The sequence below is a fragment of the Lampetra fluviatilis genome, chromosome 48 (genome assembly GCF_964198595.1).
Source record: "Lampetra fluviatilis chromosome 48, kcLamFluv1.1, whole genome shotgun sequence".
Lineage (NCBI taxonomy): Eukaryota > Metazoa > Chordata > Hyperoartia > Petromyzontiformes > Petromyzontidae > Lampetra > Lampetra fluviatilis.
The window spans coordinates 8,580,345-8,601,176 of NC_136322.1; the positions used below are offsets into that span (position 1 = coordinate 8,580,345).

At 48.0% G+C, this 20,832-nt stretch overlaps 1 protein-coding gene across 1 annotated transcript; it reads right to left on the reverse strand.

The window, feature by feature from the left end:
- Positions 1-465: 465 nt before the first annotated feature.
- LOC144948294 (NACHT, LRR and PYD domains-containing protein 3-like) lies at positions 466-19,606 on the reverse strand. Its single transcript, XM_078877724.1, has 13 exons — positions 19,565-19,606; positions 18,368-18,461; positions 17,245-17,373; positions 16,301-16,399; positions 12,600-12,746; positions 9,934-11,674; positions 8,841-8,924; positions 8,053-8,136; positions 6,474-6,563; positions 2,371-2,454; positions 1,861-1,956; positions 1,289-1,372; positions 466-657 (listed from the first exon to the last, which is right to left on the reverse strand). Exons 1-13 carry the CDS (start codon positions 19,604-19,606, stop codon positions 573-575), a joined length of 2,859 nt encoding a protein of 952 aa, XP_078733850.1. The 3' UTR covers positions 466-572.
- Between the last annotated feature and the right edge of the window lie 1,226 nt (positions 19,607-20,832).

Here is a 20,832-nt window from a genome sequence, read left to right on the forward strand (position 1 = left end):
GCTCTCCAACACACCGGTGTGCTGTACTAGTATACTACACTAAACACTACACTATACACTACTATAGACTACACTATACACTAGTATACATTACACTATACGCTACACTCTACTATACTACACTATACACTACTATACACTACACTATATACTACACTATACACTACTATACACTACACTATACACTACACTATACACTACACTGTACTATACGACACTATACACTAGTGCAGTACTAGTAACGAATTGGTTCTGTTTACGTGACACAAACCTTACTAAATAGCTGTGTCGGGTGTTGGCGGGTTTAACAACGCAACATTTATATATTTGCGTGATGTAACCCAGCAAAAGAACTGTTATTATGGATGATATCAATCGCGAAAAGCCTACCACATTGTTAAACTATTCAAAAAGTGTATTTTATTTTTTCATTTGAAAATGTGAAATTGCAGTCGCCGCTCCGCGTCTACATCGGCCGTACGAACAAACGAAAGGAAGGACGGCGACTCGCAGGTGGTGGCGGTTGGAGGCGGCGGGGGGGGGCGAGGAGGCCAGGCTCTGACTCTCTGCTGTCAGTGCTCGAAGTCGACGAGGATCTCAGGCCGCGTGGACGCGAGGCTCCGCTTCGCTGCCTCGCCAAAGTCGTTGTCGCCCAGCCTGCGGAGAGAGCGGCCAGCGCCCGTTGGTTACTTGCGGTGGGCTCCGACCCCGTCGCGTCGGGCGGTGTTGGTGGGAGGGGGGGCAGCTTTTGAGAGTGATTATAATTTGGTACCGCGGTGGCTAGGAGATGTTACCTACCTCGCCTGGTATACAGGAGGTCGTGGGTTCGATCATGGACCCTGGACACCCGTTATGTACTTGGAGTCTGCGTCTCTCTCATCATCACAGTGGCTTGGAGATATTAACTACCTCGCCTGGTATACAGATCGTCGTGGGTTCGATCCTGACCCTGAAGCCTGCTATATATTTGGAGTTTTCATGTCTCCCTCCCCGTGGTCGTGTGAATTTTTCTCCGGGTCCTCCGGTTTTTCCCTCCACATTTAGAATCAACATGCCTTTCTAACATAACACAGTGCTGCAACTAACTCCCCCAGAGTCTCACCAACCCGCACTGAACAGCGTAGTAATCATAATAATCTGTTATTAACCCTTTCCCTTACATGTGTAAGGACAGTACGGGGTGATTTAGGGACAGTACGGCTCCCCGTGGCCATGGTTATTAATTCACGTAACAGGAACAGACAAAATCGGTGAGCTGGTGCATTTTGTGTAATATAATAAGACTCACATGAGCTTTTTCAGACCGCTGGCAGCGGTTATGATGTCACGCAGCGCTGGCGCCGACTCGTCCGTCAGTGAACATCGGGCCAGACTTGGCAGAGGGAGAACAAAATAGGGTGTTAATACACACGTCAGCGTTGCCCGTGTCTCCAACGTGACACGGCAAGCGACTGCAACATTAGGGCGGTTTACGTCTCATCGTCTAAGCTTTAAACTTGTGTAATGGCGACTTGACACACTTCACTTGAGGTTGCACTTTATTGAAGACACGTTCACTTGACATCAGACGGAGATCCCACCGCAACAGCCCAGAGTCTCCCGCGCATCTCCCTTATATACCGACCAAGGCCACGCCCCCCTTCTCAATCATTCTCACCGACTCTGGATGCTCGCACCACCGGTCGCGTGGCGACGCTTCTCTGTGGTGAGTAACGACGCCTTGAAAAACAGCGGCGCTACGCCTCTCTAAATAAAATCAAACGCCAAGCCGCTCGCGCGTTCCGAAATTCGGCGGTGAACGGGGACACCCACCCTGCCAGCTTGCAGACGTCTCAGAATGGGAAAGGGTTAGCAACTCACAGCAACTCCTCTAAGCTCTGGCCTCCTGCTCCTCCTTGTGCGATGCCCTCCGCTAAGACCGTCACTCCGTGGTCTCCAAGCTCGTTGTCTTCCAGCCTGCGTTGGTGTGACAGAGATGGAGAGAGCGGTGGCAATTGGAGAAGCATCGCGACTGTACGTTGAACTTCTTTCGCACCGCACGTAGCCATCCGTGCTAATCGGAGGTGTGGGGAAAGGAAAAATTAAATGCAAAAAAGCAGTTGTAAAGAAATGAGTTTTCAGTCTAGATGTAAACACGCATCGCTCCAGTGGCTTCTTAACATCGGAAGGAAGAGCGTTCCAGACGGCCGCAGAAGCAGTGCATCTAAAAGCGCCACGTGGCGATGCGGCAACCGTCTTCGTTCGACGGCCGAACGAGAAGCCGCCGCTGCGACGATTTGACGACCGGAGTTCGCGTGACGGTGGTTCATAGCTCTTTCATGAGGTTCGCGAGATATCGCGATTCATTCATGGCAAGCTCAGAGCACTGACCCGAGCACTCTCAAGCGCTCGCAGACGCGTACGATGTCACGGAGCGACCACCCCGACTCCTCCGTCAGGGAGCAGCATTCGAGCCTGGAACACAAAAGGGGGGAGCACAACACGGCGAGAATATTACCGAATTAGCATTCAATCGGATGGAAGCCTGCTACGTATGTACGGAACGTATGTTACGTGTGACTTCTTTCGCGCCGTACGTAGCCAACCGCGTGAATTGAATGTGTGTGTGTGTGTGGGGGGAGAGGGGCGAGGGTGTGGATGTACAGCGGATAAAATTGCGCTGCTATTCGACGCCCCGTTAAGCCTCATTCACCGCTCGCCCAACCGCCAAAATGGGTAAAAGTTTAATTGTTACAGGTCCATAGTCCCTCGACGTGAACCGTCCCACATCCGTACCACGTACACTCGATGTTAAAACTAAAATAAAATGTATTTTACCAGGTAAAGCCGACTGAGCTCCTGTGCAGCTCTACTTTCAGAAGTGACCTGGCCACAAATGATAGCTCAACGAAGTGGCTTATCATCATCACGTGGAAATTTGTAGCAGCCAAAGACTCTAAAAGCATGTTTCTAAATGTGGAAGGTAGGGTTGCCAACTCTGACAGAATCTATTTCGCGAGACGTTTTTGCTTATTTAGTTTCTTAAAATATGCTTTCGCTAAAATCTCCCAGATTGTTTTGAGTCGCCAGGAGGAGATCGATGCAAATTGCGTTAAGAGACTCCCGGCCCATCTAGGAGGCTTAGCAACTGTAGAGATAAGGGGGTGCCACGGTGGCTAGGAGACGTTAACTACCTCGCCTGGTATACAGGAGGCCGTGGGTTCGATCCCGACCCTGACGCCTACTGTATTTGGAGTGTGCATGTTCTGCCTCTCCCCGTGGTTGCGTAGCAGGCCCTCAGGTTTTTCCCTTCGCATTTAGAATCAACGTGCATTCAGAGTATTTGGCCGCTGTAAATTTCCACACGATGACGACAACGATGATAAGCCACTTCGTTGAGCTCTCATTTGTGATAGCCTGGGTTGCTTCTGAAAGAAGAGCTAAGCAGCAGCAGCTCAGCGGGGCCTTACCTGGTCGAATAACAAATAGTTTTAGTTTGTCGTTGTTCATGGGATCCCTAGGTTGCTTGATCCCAGGTCCTCCCCAACCACCTCTCCTCCTGCGCTTTTGTTGTCGCCGTTGTCACCTGAACCAGCGGCGCAGCGACACCGTTATCGGCTCGGGGGGGTGGCGGTGCGGCAATCGGTCAGGTGGAGCCCCCCCCCCCCCAAATGTTGTGATTCGTCTCTATGCACGGTCGCGCCAAGAGGCTATTCTCCGTCGCGGTCTCCTCTCTCGCCCCCTAATCGCATCGTCATCATGACCAGCGGCGGCTCGCGACAATTGCCACTGGGTGAGGGCTATTGTGAGTGACCTCTGAAAAAACGGTGTCATAATTGAGAAATGTCATTGGCCTTCGCGTGAAAGTGATACGACTGCCTTGTCTACCAATGGTGAGGCATTTATGAACAAAACGAAACGAGAACAACAAAGCGCTCAAATGCTGACTCCTTGACCCTCAAAAGTCGGTTGAGCAAGACCCAGTTGCTTGACAATCAACTTCTCCTGCAAAGTCGTCCTTTCCAATGGAATATTTAGGTCGCGACTCCCACAGTGTTCGTTGCTAATTCTTCGTTCGCTGCAACCTGCTGCCATCGCCATTGCTGTCGCTTCCTCCTAGAGCGGGTCGGCCGTGACCTTCTGTATCTGCACAGTGCGACCTCGTGTTGTGACATCGTCATTACAGCCACGGGCGCCCTTTTCACCGGCCCGAATTTATCTCACACGGCGTGGCAAAAATGCGAAGCTCATCGCGACGAATGAATAAACTCCTTTAAAAAAGTGTTTTAAAAACAACGGTTTTATTAACAACTTCGTTTAACTCATGGTCGAGAAATACGTTAATGGCGCCTGAGACACGCGGCACCTGATTTTTGTGCGAGCCGATTCCACAGTTTAGGGACCACGGCGTTTTTGACCTACACAAATATGTACAGTGATACCTCGGTTCACGAACGCTTCTGTTCACGAACAACTCGGTTCACGAGCAGAAAAGTTCATAAAAATATGCTCCGGTTCACGAACTCCGCTTCGGTTCACGAACCGGAGCCGCGGCCATTTTAATGCTATTTCCAGGCTGTCACATGGTCGTGACTTCCGGTAGGAAGATCGTGGAGAGAAGAAGAGACACAGAAAGAAGTACTGTGAGTACTGTGAAGACACTTTCAGTGACTTTTTGCTTTTTGGTGTGCTTTTTAGCACATACTGTACAGTACTGTACTGTACTACTGTACTGTACAATACTGTACTTACTGTATTGTACAGTTCACCCGTTTGAGTGCTTACTGAAGTCATCTCAAGCAAGGTTAGTGTTCTCTCTTTATACATTACTATACTGTACAGTACTAATGTGTATTGTAATTTGTTTCATATTTTTGTGCTTCAAAAACCAAAAAAAAAGGTCAGAACGGATTAACCGGATTTACATTGAATCCTATGGGGAAATGTGCCTCGGTTCACGACCAATTCGGTTCGCGACCAGAGTCAGTTCACGAATTAAGTTCGTGAACCGAGGTATCACTGTATATGAATAATAAGGCGTCCATACAAAATGTTAATTGCTATAAAGTAGCGAATTAATGTATTAATTTATGCCGATTTTGATACAGCCATGCATTGTCACCGGATCTGAGTACGTGTGCAAAATGTGGAATTGCTTGGACAACGGGAAGTGGACGAAACTTTGATTACAAAATTTGACCACGACAAACAAAGAAATCAAGTTAAGTAAAACCGTTGAAAAAGGGAGATCTCTCACTCAGACGCCTTCGCAGCTGCCCCGAGACCTCCCCGAGGCACAGATCAGACTGCGGCGTTGCAGCGGTTTCTCATGCGAACAACTTAAAACGTTACCCGTCGTTAGGCAATTCACGTTGAAAGAATCGTCATATTTTATTTTATTTCAAATGCAAGAAAAAACTATTTATAGAAAGTAATTTTTGTATTATTATTAATTGTTAGAAAAATCTTTTCTCATCTCCAGCTGCTTGGTGGGGCAGCCAACGCCCCTGAGTGGACGAACCGCGCCTGCCGATTTGTCTCTTCGCACGGTCGCACCGAGAGGCTATTTTCTTCTACATCGCGGCCGCCCTCCCTCGCCACCTTACTCGTGTAGTGACATAAGAAGGGAGGGGCTGCTGGGGGCTCTGGGACCCTGGGCGGGCCAGGCGCTTAAGCCTCTTGGCGCCAGGCACTGGGTTTCCAGGCGGGGCAGACGCTTAAGCCTCTTGGCGCCAGGCGTTGGGTTCCCGGGTGGCCCAGGCGCTTAAGCCGCTTGGCGCCGCCAAAGGGGGGGGCTGTGTGTGCTCTGTGGGATATCTGGGGGCGCACACGGCCCCACCCCTCGTTGGGGACTAGGCATAAAAGGGGAGCTCCCTTGACTATCAGGGCCAGTTGTTGCTCAAGACTTAAGACCCAAGACCAGCCATCTCAGGACCCTGGGACGCTGCGAGAGCCAGTGGTGGGACTCTGGAACTCCCGACTCTACGTCCTTGTGAGGGCGAGTTCCAGAGCGTAGCCAGAGTAGTGTATCTAGGCTGTGTACCTAGGCTGTGTACCTAGGCTGTAACAGAGTATCAGGACTGTTGGAGAGTAGTTGGACTGTTGGACTGTTGGATTGTAATAAAGAAGTTACCTCTACAAGTGTCTCCGGAACCCGTTACACTCGCATCGCCGTCGTTACGCTCACGCGGTCGCTAAGCGTTCAACGCCGTAGGTAGCGCTCCGTCTATACAAAAAATGCAGCCAACTGCAGGTCCGTGGTAGTTAAGCAGTTGCGATATTACGTTGACCGACTCTAGGTCAATCAGATTTAAAGCGTGGTGCGTAAAATGAACGCATTTTCGTAAAAAAAATTATGTAACCGCGTTTTAAATCAGTGTTCGTCCGTGTGTTCTTTGACACGCTGCTGTTGAAAACAAATCTCATGGTGAGTGTCAAATGGGGCCCCAACTCGTAGCTCTGGTTACCACGCCGCTCGTTACACCACCACTGACCTCAGTACTTCCAAGCAACTGCCGCGTCTCTCCTTCAACGCCTCGGCCAATGCCTTGACGCCTCTATCTCCGATCTCATTCTCGTTGAGGCTGGCACCACACAGGGACGGGGTAAACATAGACAAGCAACTGCAGGCGCAATCCATTTGTGGTTTAGTGCATTTGTGGGTCAGTCCATTTGTGGGTCAGTCCATTTGTGGTTCAGTCCATTTGTGGTTCAGTCCATTTGTGGGTCAGTCCATTTGTGGGTCAGTCCATTTGTGGGTCAGTCAATTTGTGGGTGAGTCAATTTGTGGTTCAGTCGATTTGTGGTTCAGTCCATTTGTGGATCAGTCCATTTATGCTCGTGTCATTAATCATTAAACGCAGTACAGCGTGGAGGTGTGGGACATTTTTTACTCTGGACACCACACAAATGAAAATTTTCTTAATATTTTTTGTGACGATGGATTTCGTTGATTGATGCAACCGAGATGGGGAGACGAGAGGGGAGAGGTAGGCAGTGCTGAGTCCATAGACGACCTGGTCAATTGTTGCAACGGATCCCGGCAATGGATTGGGGAAGCGAGTGGAGGTTGTGGAGTATTGGGTTGGTGTGCTCTCGTATCACTTTCAAGGGCAGGCAACGTTCTTTGTGTCACCCAAAGCACAATTTGCATTCGGGCTGTGCCAGGGCCTGTTTTAACTCGAGCAGAAACGACCTTCCTTTCAGAAAATAAAGTAAACGACTTACCAATTTTTTTCATTGTTACCAGGTAAGGCCCACTGAACTACAGTATGTAGCTATTTTTCAGAAGCGATCTGACCATCACAAATGATAGCTCAACGAAGTGGCTTATCGCGTGGAAATTTAGAGCAGTCAAATACTCCAAACGCGTGACATTGCTTCTAAATGTGGAGGGAACAACCGGAGGACCCGGGGAGAAAAAAATCCACGCGACCACGGGGAGAGACGCAAACTCCAAATATACAGCACCCAGCGTCTGGGTCAGAATCCAACCAATGACCTCCTGCATACCAGGCGAGGTAGTTCAGATCTGCTAGCCACCGCGGCTGTAAGTCTGGCCTTTCTGCTGCTGAGTCACCATGGTTACGCGATGTTAACAACCTCGCCTGGTTTGCAAGGTTCAATCCAGACCCTGATGCCTGCTGTATATTTGGCGTTTGCGGTGTCTCTCTCCCCGTGGTCATGTGGATTTTTTCCCTCCGGGTCTTCCGGTTTTTCCCTCCGCATTTAGAATCAACATGCGTTGAGATTAATTTGCTGCTATAAAATGTCCACATGGTAAGCCACTTTATTGAGCTATCATTTGCGATAGCCACGTCGCTTCTGAAAATTTCCACTGAAGTGAAGTTTATACCTCGGTGGGCTTTACCTTGTAAGATAAAAACAAAATAGTTTCGTTTTGTTTATTTTCGCAAGCGAATTGTTTTCCTTTCCCATACTTGGCACTCCTATCGTGTTTGTGTGTATTGTGTTTGTTGTTGTTGTAACGCCTTAACAGGACATCTGTGAAGAAGGGCTTATCGGATTCCTCCCGCAGAATAACATACAGATTCTGAGCCTGGCAGCACTTACACCAGCGTCTTCAAGCTCTGGATGTGCGTGACGATGTCTCGGATGACGGCGCCAGAGCTTTCCTTCAACGAACACCTCCACAGGCTGCGTGGGGACAAAATAAACTGGTGAACAGACAAAGTCGGCTCTCGATTATTCGGTATAAATAAGGGGGGCGGGAAAGAGAGGAGGGATACCCCCAGATAAAACACGTACGTCATCGCAATTGAATGATGTACATGTACGTCACTGGAGTGGAATCTGAAGAAAATTGTATATGTCCATGTATGTCATCGCAATGGAATGATGTACGTGTACGTCACTGGAGTGGAATCTGAAGAAAAACTGATAATGTCCACGTACGTCATTGCAATTGAATGATGTACGTGTACGTCACTGGAGTGGAATCTGAAGAAAAACTGATAATGTCCACGTACGTCATCGCAATGAAATGATGTACACGTACATCATCGGAACGGAATAGGAAAAAAACTGATAACATCCACGTACGTCATCGCATTGGAATGATGTACATGTACGTCGCTGGAGTAGAATCTGAAGAAAATTGTATGTGTCCATGTACGTCGTCGCAATGGAATGATGTACGTGTACGTCATCGAAACGGAATCAGAAGAAAAACTGATAATGTCCACGTACGTCATCGCAATATAATAATGTACACGTAAGTGATCGGAACGGAATCGGAAGAGAAACCGATGGCGTACACCACGTGTGTGTGCATCGTTATCAATGAGGGTGAACAGAGCGACAGTGGTGGAGTAAGGAGTCGGCGTGGACAGCGTTCTCACTGCAGCTCTTCCAGATGCCTTTGCTGTGCATCTTCGTTCAGCAGCAGCGCGACGCCAGCGTCGTTCAGGTCATTGCCTCCGCACCTTGGAAACGACGCACAAAGTGGGCGTCAGTGAGTAGATCATGGGGGTAAGGGAATCTGCAATCTGTGGTCCGAAATAGGACCTAAAGTTCATTTATGAAACAATGAGAAAATGCGCTGACCCTTTCTGGCAACAAAACAGCGGTGTGTAAAAATGTCAGCGTGTAAAATTGGCATAAATAAACATGAATAGAGCAAAAATATATATCCTACTGTAAAAAGTAACCTGTGTTTTATGACTCCATCTCGAAGACTCTCTGCATGGGGTGATGTCCGTAGGACTACTACTATGCTCTTATATCAACAACACAAGATTGTAAAATGGGACTTTTGCCAGTATAAAAGTATTAAAGAACAAGAATAGTGTTTGTCATTTCTGGCAATAACACTATAGGAGTTAAGTTGTTCAAACAACCAATAGAAACCTTTTGCAAGCAATGAAGTTACTGCATTAACCACACACGCGATACTAGTGGTAAACATGCAAACAAACACGCTCTGACAATATATGATGCATTGTCTTTGAAACTCATTGGTCCCATGTTGCAGCTGTTCACCCCGAGCTATAAATGCTCTGACATTGCATTACTGTTCACCTTTGGGCATTCTCTGGTCTGACACTGGTGAGACAAGGCCCTAAAGACAAGCTTGTCTCAGGTGTAGGCCAATACGTTTCAAAGACAACACAAGTAGCCATGTTTGTTTGCATATTCACCACAAGTACCGTGTGTGGTTAATGCAGTAACTTGATTGAGGGGGGAACGTTTTTTTTTTGTTATGTTTTCCTTTCCTATACTTTGCACCCCTATCGTGTTTGTGTGTATTGTGTTTGTTGTTATAACGTTCTGACCCCGTGCCCTTCCTGGACATCTGTGATAACAAAAGAGCCGCGTGGCTCATCGGATTCCTCCCGCAGTATAAATACAGATTCTGACTTGCAACTTGAAACGTGTAATGCCACGAGGTGGCAACACTATAAAACCATCGCTCACTCGACAACCATAACGCACCTGACTACTTTACAGGAGGCGACGGCGGGCTGCAGTCGTTTAACCTCCTCCTCCGTCATCCCGCAGTCCTCCAGGTTGAGGAGCTCCAGGGGTCCGGCTTTACTCTGCACGACGTACGACAGAGCGGCACAGTCTGGCGGGGACAGCCTCACGCCAGACAGGTCCACCTCCGCCACCATCTCCATTATGCCGCGCACGGTGTCATCGTGGTGCAGCTCGTGGAGGCAGTGCAGGAGACTGATGAGCCTGTTCTTGACCGTCGTGGGCACGCTGGCACCTTGCGTGCGGTCCGCGAGTTTGGCCACGCTGCGCCGGAGCCACTCGATGATTTGCAGCTGGCAGCTGTTCCTCGGCGAGCCCAGGCAAGCTTCGAGGATCTGCCAGGAGTGCGGAGACGCCAGGCCGGCGAAGAACCTCTGGAAGATGTCGTAGCGCCCGTCGTCGCATTCCTCAACGGCCGCTATGACTTCCTCGACAGTAGGGCTGTGTCCGGTATTCCGGTCCGAGAGGTAGACTGCGAGCGACGCAAAGTACTCCTGGATCGTCAGGTGGAAAAACGTGTAGAGTTTCACCGCCTTCACAGCTTCGCTCTTGAACACTTCGCCCAGGAACGTGCCCTTCTGAATCTCCACGGCATTGAGATCGATGTCGAAACGCTTCAGGTCCTTGTCCGTAAACATTTGGATGTTCTCCTTTATGCCGCAAAAGGCCATGTTGGCGAGCGAGCCTACGGCCGTCCCCAGGTTGTCAGTGTTGGGACTGTGATGGGCCACCAGCACGTACAGATACTTGGAGAATAGGTCGGTCATGGTGGTGGCGGCGGCAAAACCTGCAGAGGCGTCGACCTGCTCCCGTTCCAGGTACGACTTGACCACCTTGCCAGCGATGTGGCAAAACGCGGGGATATAGCAAAAGTGGAAAAGGTTTTCACAACTCTCCAGGTTGTCGTACAGTCTCTGCCCCTGCCCTTCGCTGTCGGACAACTTGACGACGTAGTCCTTGATCTCTTGCCGTGAAAACCCAGTGATTTCGGAAAAGCGGTCCACTTGGATTCCACCCAGGCGCTCCAGAGCGATCGGCCGAGTCGTGAGCAGCATCGACGCGCCCATGAGCATCTTCCTCGTCACCAGCCCGGCAAAGATGGCCTCCTTGCTCGCCATCTTGTCCGGGTCGCTGCACGCATTCGCCAAGTCCAGGGGCTTCTGGAACTCATCGAGCCCATCCAGGACCAGCAATGCCTCCTCGGGTTTTTCGAACACCCGGTCAGCAATGTTGCCCAGGCTCTTGTGGTGCAATCGGAAGAGGTCACGGAGCGACAGAGAGTCGGGGTATCCGTTGACCTCCCTGAACTGGATGTAGACGACGACGTGGAAGTCCGCGCGGAAGGGCCGCTCGCCAGACGCCAGTTTGTTCACAATCATCTGGGCCATGGTGGTCTTGCCAATGCCCGGAACGCCGACCAAGACGACGAGTTTCGGCAGCTCTGTCCCCTCGGCGACGGGATGGAAGAGCTTGCCGAAGGTGAACCCCTCCTCTCTGTGGGCCGCGATGATGTCCGCGTGACGCTTGCCGCGCGATATGAACTCGTGCTGGCGTTTCTCGTCGGCGCGGTGGTAGGCCACGATGATGGGCTGCACGAATCTGTTGCTCAGCAGGACCACCTCGCCGGGCCGCGCGTTGTAGTCCAAAATGTTGGCGGTGTGGTGCCGGAGGTAGTCGAAGTACTCCCGCAGTGGCTTGTCTGAAAGGGAGGGGCGGGGGGGGTATGGATGTACAGCGGATCAAATTGCGCTACTATTTGACGCCCCGTTAAGCCTCATCCACTGCTTGCCCAGCCGTCAAAATGCGTAAAAGTTTCATTGTTATATATCCATAGCCCCTTGACATGAACCATCCCACCTCCGCACCACATACACTCGATATTAAAACTATAAACTATTTTTTTATTTACCAAGTAAGCAACAACTACGATTTCACGTTGTAAACTAAAAACACTAAACCATTTTTTATCATTGTTACCAGCTATACGGTTATTTTTCAGAAGTGACCTGGACACAAATGATCGCTCAACGAAGTGGCTTACCACATCGAAATTTACAGCAGCAGCCAAATACTCTGAATGCACGTTTATTATAAATGTGAAGAGAACACCGGGGGATGGGAAAACTGGGGGAGCCGGTGAAAAATCCACATGACCACGGGGAGAGAAACAGAGAGAGACGCAGACTCCAAATGAACCTTATAGCGGGACCCCGGGGTCCCGAATAAACGGAAGTCAAAATCGTAATTCATTTATTTATTTTTGGCGACTGCGTCCCACCACGCACATAAACGCCGCGACCCACCTGCCGTGGATCATTCTGTTGTCATATCGTCCAAGCGCAGTGAGGACGATATTACGCAGAAGAAATTAAACTTTGATTAGTGCATCGTGTAGAGCTCGTCGAGAGGAATAGATTGCCGTATCGTTCGCCTTCAACAGACATAAAATGACGTCGCAACGCAGTTTATTCGCGAGCCGGGGGCTTATGGGAACACCGGGGTCCTGCCATAAGGTTCAAATGTACAACAGGCATCGTCAGGGTCGTGATCAAACCCACGACCTCCTGAATACCAGGCGAGGTAGTTAACATCTCCTAGCCACTGCGGCGCCCCACGATACGCACCGTCGACGAGAGGCTCAGCAAACTCCACTTCCCGATCGACCGCGCGACGTGGCCTCGTCCGGTGACAATACACGGCGGCTCCCACCGCGGCGACGAGAGGGAACAGAATCCCCAAGACGATGGCCGCAACCGTTCCCCCTGCCAGGCCTGTCGCGGAACAGTGAGTCAACTCTCAATAAATCCGCACACCGCACCATCACGCGCACGGCGTCAACGTACGAGGTGTCATCATACACACAACATCATCACACGCGCAGCGTCATCGCACCCAAAAAAAACATCACACACACAGCGTCATCGCTGCGTCATCACACACACATCATCACACGCGCAGCGTCATCACACACCCCGACACACCCCGCCATCACACTGCAGCGTCATCACACGCAGCACCATCATCGCTGCGTCATCACACACACATCATCATCACACACACATCATCATCACACACACAGCGTCATCACACACACAGCGTCATCACACGCAAAAATAAATCATCAAACACAGCATCATCATCGCTGCGTCATCACACACACAACATAATCACACACACATCATCATCACACACGCGGCGTCATCACACACCCCACTATCACAATGCAGCGTCATCACACACAGCACCATCTCACACACATCATCACACGCACAGCGTCATCACACACACAGCGTCATCACACACCCCGCCATCACACTGCAGCGTCATCACACGCAGCACCATCATCGCTGCGTCATCACACACACATGATAACACACACATCATCATCACACACACAGCATCATCACACACAGAGCGTCATCAAACACCCCGCCATCACACTGCAGCGTCATCACACCAGAGGTGTGGACTCGAGTCATGTGACTTGGACTCGAGTCAGACTCGAGTCATGAATTTGATGACTTGCGACTCGACTTGGACTTGCATAACAATGACTTTGTCCCACCTATGAGATGTGGACTCGAGTCATGTGACTTGGACTCGAGTCAGACTCGAGTCATGAATTTGATGACTTGCGACTCGACTTGGACTTGCATAACAATGACTTTGTCCCACCTCTGCATCACACGCACATCATCATCACACGCACATCATCATCACACGCACATCATCATCACACGCACATCATCATCACACGCACATCATCATCACACGCACATCATCATCACACGCACATCATCATCGCACACAGCATATTCGCTACGTAGCAGCACCATCACCGCAGCGTCATTGCAACACAGTGTAGCCATTGTGAGCTCCCCTCTGATTAATCGCACGTATAATTGTGCACTCTGTTAATAGCCACGGAGAGCCACGTGCGGTTGTTATTAGTATACTAGCCTCTTTTTCGCCCGTCCAAAGACGGGTGTATTTCAGTAAATCTGAAACTTGCAAGCGACAAGCAGTAAAAAATGTGTCACGTTTTTCAAAGGACAAAATAATTCACTTCTTTAGCCCACCGGTGTGAAGAGAGAATCAACAGCCTTTTAAAATTTGAGTACTCAAAAGGCTGTTGATTCTCTCTACAGCACACCGGTGGGCTAAAGAAGTGAATTATTTTGTCCTTTGAAAAACGTGACACATTTTTTACTGTTTGGCCGTGTCGGGTGGTGGAGGGTTACGATACATTTATAAATAACACGATCTAACCCAAAAACCTATATTATGAATAATATTGGTCGCGAAAGCCTACGCGTTAAAGCGACAAGCAGACCGCGACGTGATATTAATTGCATCCATTCGTGTGCAATTTGTAAGGCCGCGGTGACGCAGACTTTTTTCCTGTAAAGGTTATAATCCCTTGTTCATCAGGACGTTCTTTTTACTTTGATGTCTCAACAGCGTGACGGAGATCGCGTGACGTGAGGGTTCTGCCTTTGTAGTGAGGGTTGTCAGTTGACGCCGAGGAGGGGGGAGGAGGCGCCTCGCCCCCCCCCATGTGGAGTGACGTCACCCGCTAATTATTATTAATGGCGGGGGTGTCCATTTGGAGGACGTCACCTGCTCATGAATATTAATGAGAAGGGCTGTTCGATGTGGAGTGACGTCACTTGCTCATGATTATTAGTGAGGGGGGGGGAAGTACTCCATATTCAGTGACGTCACCCGCTCATGATTATGAATGAGGGGTGGGGGTGTCCATTTGGAGGACGTCACCTGCTCATGAATATTAATGAGGGGGGCTCTTCGATGTGGAGTGACGTCACCTGCTCATGAATATTAATGAGAAGGGCTGTTCGATGTGGAGTGACGTCACTTGCTCATGATTATTAGTGAGGGGGGGGGAAGTACTCCATATTCAGTGACGTCACCCGCTCATGATTATGAATGAGGGGTGGGGGTGTCCATTTGGAGGACGTCACCTGCTCATGAATATTAATGAGGGGGGCTCTTCGATGTGGAGTGACGTCACCTGCTCATCAATATTAATGAGAAGGGCTGTTCGATGTGGAGTGACGTCACTTGCTCATGATTATTAGTGAGGGGGGGGGAAGTACTCCATATTCAGTGACGTCACCCGCTCATGATTATGAATGAGGGGTGGGGGTGTCCATTTGGAGGACGTCACCTGCTCATGAATATTAATGAGGGGGGCTCTTCGATGTGGAGTGACGTCACCTGCTCATCAATATTAATGAGAAGGGCTGTTCGATGTGGAGTGACGTCACAATTAATTTTTTTATTTGTATTTTGCTTGTTTGCAATTTTGCGCGGGAAATCTAATAGCAATAAGATGGCGTCCGGCTCGTTATTTAATTATAAATTACGAGCATTAATAACTTGTTTATTTTGACAAATCCAACTCGGATCAATGGATATAACGGAGTTAGAAGATGATGAAAGTGTTTCGGTGATGAATATAGACGTTGTTTTTGTAATAGTTGATAAAATTTTGCGTCGTGTTGCGCTGTTCATTGAGAAGGCACAAAATGGCTGACTTAGAGCTCGATGTTTACGTTGAGCGAATGGGATGAGCAGATTAGGTGCTTTTGGAGGTTACTTTATGTAAGACATTTTTATTTTATATGTTTATTTCTGTAATTTACATATTGTGAATTTCATTTGATATGAAAATAAATATGTATTAAATATATAATTACGTACTGTTTCGTTTAAGTATTATCAGGAACTAGGACGTTTAGTAGATATTACAGATGTTTTGGGAAGATGTTTAAACGTTAAGGGGCCGTCCATAAATGACGTCACGCGACTTTGGACGATTTTTGACCCCCCCCCCCTCGTCACACGGCGTCACAAAAAGTCAGACCCCCCCTCAAATATGACGTCACAAAGCTCTGCCCCCCCCCCCAAAAATAAAACATGCTTCGAATCGCTTTAAACTATTGCCATTGTAGTGCGTATTTAATGTGGCGCTGCACTCTGATGTTGTAGGAGAAAACATTTATGAAAAAGTCTATTTAATTAAGTAGAACGTGTTGTCTATATTTATTTAAAGTTGCGCATTTTGATGTGACGTCACATTTCTCAAACCCCCCCGCCCCTCGTCACACATCGTCACAAATGTCTGACCACCCCCCCCCCAGGTGCGTGACGTCATTTATGGACGGCCCCTTAGCCGACCTGTCCCCCTCGTTAGGATTGACTACGGTAGGAGAGGGACAGGGCATACCGGCTACAACAGCATCATCATCACACAAAGTATACCATCACACACAGCACCATCACAGTGGCTATGGGCACTCACCTGAAGGTTCGCAGTGCTGAGAAGGTGCAGGTCGCTGGCTGCCCTCCTTACAATGGCACGCAGTGTCCCGCGTCGCATTGCAAGGCTCGGAAACCTCATCTGCAAGGACAGAGCCACTTGATGGTTGGCACAGCGGTGCCAGCGATGTGCGTGTGTTTGCGTTGTGTGTGTGTGCCGGGTCTTGGCTACATGCGGAGCGAAAGAAGTTCAACATACAAGGATACATGGCCACACCACCCCTTCTTGTGCTATGGCGGCCTTCATCGCTGCTACTCGCTGACAGCACTAGCCCCAACAGCCTGTTGGAAGCTATACGGCGGATGTTTATAGGTTTTTAAGAGTGGGTTTTTTTTCTACAGGCATAACCTGTTAGGGATCCCACCGTGGTGTGTAACGCCTTCCGGTTTGGTGGAATCTCCCAGAATGAGGTGGCAAGCCAAAACGGATGGAGCAAGTGTCTTTAAAATAAGTAATATTTTTTAAAACTGTTTTTAAAACACGCTTTTATGAAATGTACTAGTAATGGAAGAACTCCACAACTCCAGGAAGTGGCCCCGAAGCTTGCCATAACGTAAGGGACCGTGGCCAATTACAGCCAACGTGAGTTGAGCGTAGACAATTAGACCCAAGCCGAAACATAACATATGAAAAATAATGTATAAACATTTTTTTATGATAGAATGACATACGTTTACCAAGTTTGCAGTCGATACCACATTGGCAAGTGGGTTAAAACTGAGTTACAAGATTTGAGGATACAACAACGACAACATCAACAACAACAGACAGAGTGAGTTAAATTAAAGCGTGTAATAAATCGTTTGTGACATCAGAAGACAGGAGACCCCGTGGCGTGGCGAGTGTCCATCTCCCGGACAACGACCCCTCGGTTCGAGCAAGGCTAGAAGCGATGGCAGAGGTGGTGGGGGCCTGTTGGGACTCACGGAAGCCGCACTCGCTGCACTTGTGGCATTGCGACGCGCGATTGGGGACGTCCATGAAGTGGCCGACGTGACAGAGGGTGCACAGCGGGAACTGCCCCTCGACTCGGCAGTCCCCGACCTTGAATTCGCCTGCGAATTGAAGACAAAGGGGCAGCGTCAAAAGTCGAGAGCCATTTTTTTAATCCTTTATATTAAGTTCACTTGCTTGCTTGCTTGCGCGCTTACGACCGTGCAAATCTTTCGGTCGTTTTTTAACCCACTTCCCGTGATCCAATCGAGCTGACATTTTGCGCACAGGCTCGTTGTGCGTGACAATTTATTTTGGTGAAAAATTTTTTCCATAACTTTACACTTTTTAGGAAAAAAAATTAATATTTAATTACCAATTGCTTAATGGTGGCAGGCAATCATCTGACCCATAGGTGGCAGCCATCTCAAGCCAGCGGACGAGAGGACCCTAGCCGCCACGCATATAAAGGATTTATAGTGAAAAACTTTGTTTTTACGGGTTAATTTTTTTTCCTTCTAACCCGTAGCAGGGGGCTTTCGCGACCAAAATTATCTTGGGTTAGATAGCGTAAATATAAATGTGTGTCGTTAAACCCGCCACCACCCGACACAGCCAATTAGTCAGGTCTGTCACGTAAACTAAACGTGGCAATTAGTTACTAGTTCAGCACACCGGGAGTGTGTTGGAGAGTAAACCCACAACAACAATTACAATTCGATTACCGTGATGACGTTTCGCCGGTAACTACAATCGTCCTCATCAGGAGACAGTTGTGGAGAAAGTCTCCTGTTTCGGTCTTCAATAGCCGGGGTGTAAATGTGACGTCGTTACTTGTGAGCCAAATCAAGGTGCGAAGGCCACAGGGATGGGGGGCGGGTTTAATGTATTCTTATACATTATAATGGATATATATTATTGGTTGGGTTATTTATTCACAGTTAATCAACATACACCATGGCTGTGCATGAGTGCGACCTTATGACAATGTATTCGTTCGGCAAACTGGAAGCCAGTGCAGCTTGGCGAGCACCGGACGCACACGGTCGGACCTTGCAGTACCCCGTCACGACTCGTGGCCAGAGACGCATGTGTCTGATGATCCGTTTAGTTTACCTGGAGGGCACATTTGACAGCAAAATCCGGAGCTGGCTCTGTACATGCCAAGAGGGCACACGCCGTCCTGGGCCGCCCTCGACGAGACGGCAACCTGCACCGGGGATGCACAGGAGTCAAATCACCTTATGATGATTTATAATGATGATGCTGCTCATGATGATATATAATGATGATGATGATGCTGCTCATGATGATTTATAATGATGATGCTGCTGCTCATGATGATTTATAATGATGATGATGCTGATTTATAATGATGATGATATGATACTGCTCATGATGATTCATGATGATGATGATGCTGATGATGATGATTTATAATGATGATGCTGCTGCTCATGATGATTTATAATGATGATGATGCTGATGATTTATAATGATGATGATGCTGATCATGATGATTCATGATGATGATGCTCATGATGATTCATGATTATAATGATGCTGCTGCTCATGATGATTTATAATGATGATGATGATGATGCTGCTGCTCATGATGATAAGTTCAAATGCATCATTAGACCTCCTTTGCCAGTACCAAAATGTAATAATAGGGTTTTTCCCCTTTTTTACTGGCAACAAAACTGAAACCTTTTTACAAGGAATTATGTGTGCATTAACCACAATACTTGTGGTCAAAATGCAAAGAAAAAACACAGTCTGATAATATGCATTGTCATTGAAACTGATTGGTCCACACCAGACGGCTTTCTTTTGAGCCTCGTCTCATTTTGACCACAAGTATTGTGGTTAATGCACACATGATTCCTTGTAAAAAGGTTTCAGTTTTGTTGCCAGACAAAAAGGGGAAAACCCCTATTATTATAAGTTCAAATGCATGTACAGTTATTCCTTCCTAAGTGCTCCCTTTTACTTTTTCCCTCCCTCCTGCCTCCCTTCTCCCCTTCCCCCCCTCCACTCCCTTAACCCTTTCCCGTTCCGATGACGTACATGACGTACATGTACGTATATGTACGTCATCCAAAAAGCCAAAATAAAATAGCTTTATCGGTACCGAGGCTTACCACAGGGCCACACGGGAGGGTGTGTGGCACAGTTTGGTGCCGGATATCGTAGAGTTGCTGCGGTCGTGGCGCTGCGGTTCTCAAAAGCAACGGCGCTGCTGCTACTACTACGCCTCTCTCAATAAAACTCACCCAGCCAAGATTTGTGGACGCGCGCGCTCGCACTCACCACAACAATGAGAACGGCGAAGCATGGAAGTCGGAACATCATCCTCAAAAAGCCGCTTCGAATCCAGTGGCGGCTCCTGCAAAATCTCTCAGGAGGGGCAAATGTCTGGATGATTGATAAGGATAAGGTCCACCCATGCAATGGATAAATTAACAGCTTAAGCATGTAAAGGCAACTTCACTTCTTTAATATTAATGAAAAATAAAGTGATTCTTACAATACATCTTGTTTGTTTCTATACTCACTATTAAAACAACCACTCAAGTTTATTTTATTAAAGATTCCACTAGGTGGCGACAAATTATATTGTTGGATGAAACGTGCTTACGTATGATGACGTAAGCACGTATGATGACGTAAGCACGTTAGGGCGAGCCCTCCCGGAAGCCATAGAGAATGCATTTCAGCGCCCCCGTTCGAAAAAAAACATCTTTGAATGTAAGTCTATGGGACCACTCGGGGCGATTCTCAGCTGGAGGGAAATCGCCCAAAAAGAGGCGGTACTCCACAGAACGTAGCATGACGCTGATTGGACTATATCCAGAGGCACAGTGACGGCTAGCGTGACTCTGTGGTTGAATGACATTGGTGGTGCGTCGCCCAATCGCCCTAATGAAGAAACCGCCCCTGCTATACACTACACTATACACTACACTATACACTACTACACTACACACTACTATACACTACACTATACACTACTACACTATACACTACTACACTATACACTACTATAAACTACACTATACACTACTACACTATACACTACACTATACACTACTACACTATACACTACTACACTATACACTACTATACACTACACTATACACTACTACACTATACACTACTACACTATACACTACTACACTATACACTACTATACACTACTACACTATACACTACTATACACTACACTACTATACACTACTACACTATATACTACTATACACTACACTATACACTACTACACTATACACTACTATACACTACACTACTATACACTACTACACTATACACTACTATACACTACACTATACACTACTACACTATACACTACTATACACTACACTACTATACACTACCACACCATACACACCACTATACACTACACTACTATACACTACGCTATACACTACTATAAACCTGTCAACCCCTTATCAATGCCCTACCTTATCACAGACCAATTCAGACCGTATTGGTCACCCCGTGCCCCTTATACATGGCAACCTTGATCCTACAAAGTCTTCATCATCACAAGGGAGAAACAC

Excerpts from the sequence above, each read along its gene's own strand:
- LOC144948294 (XM_078877724.1), bottom strand. The coding sequence starts at position 19,606 with ATGATGTTCCGACTTCCATGCTTCGCCGTTCTCATTGTTGTG. Across the intron at positions 8,925-9,933 it reads GCCTCCTGTAAAGTAGTCAG|GTGCGGAGGCAATGACCTGA; the intron begins GTGCGTTATGGT and ends GTCGTTTCCAAG. Across the intron at positions 1,373-1,860 it reads CAGAGCTTAGAGGAGTTGCT|TCTGGCCCGATGTTCACTGA; the intron begins GTGAGTTGCTAA and ends CCCTCTGCCAAG.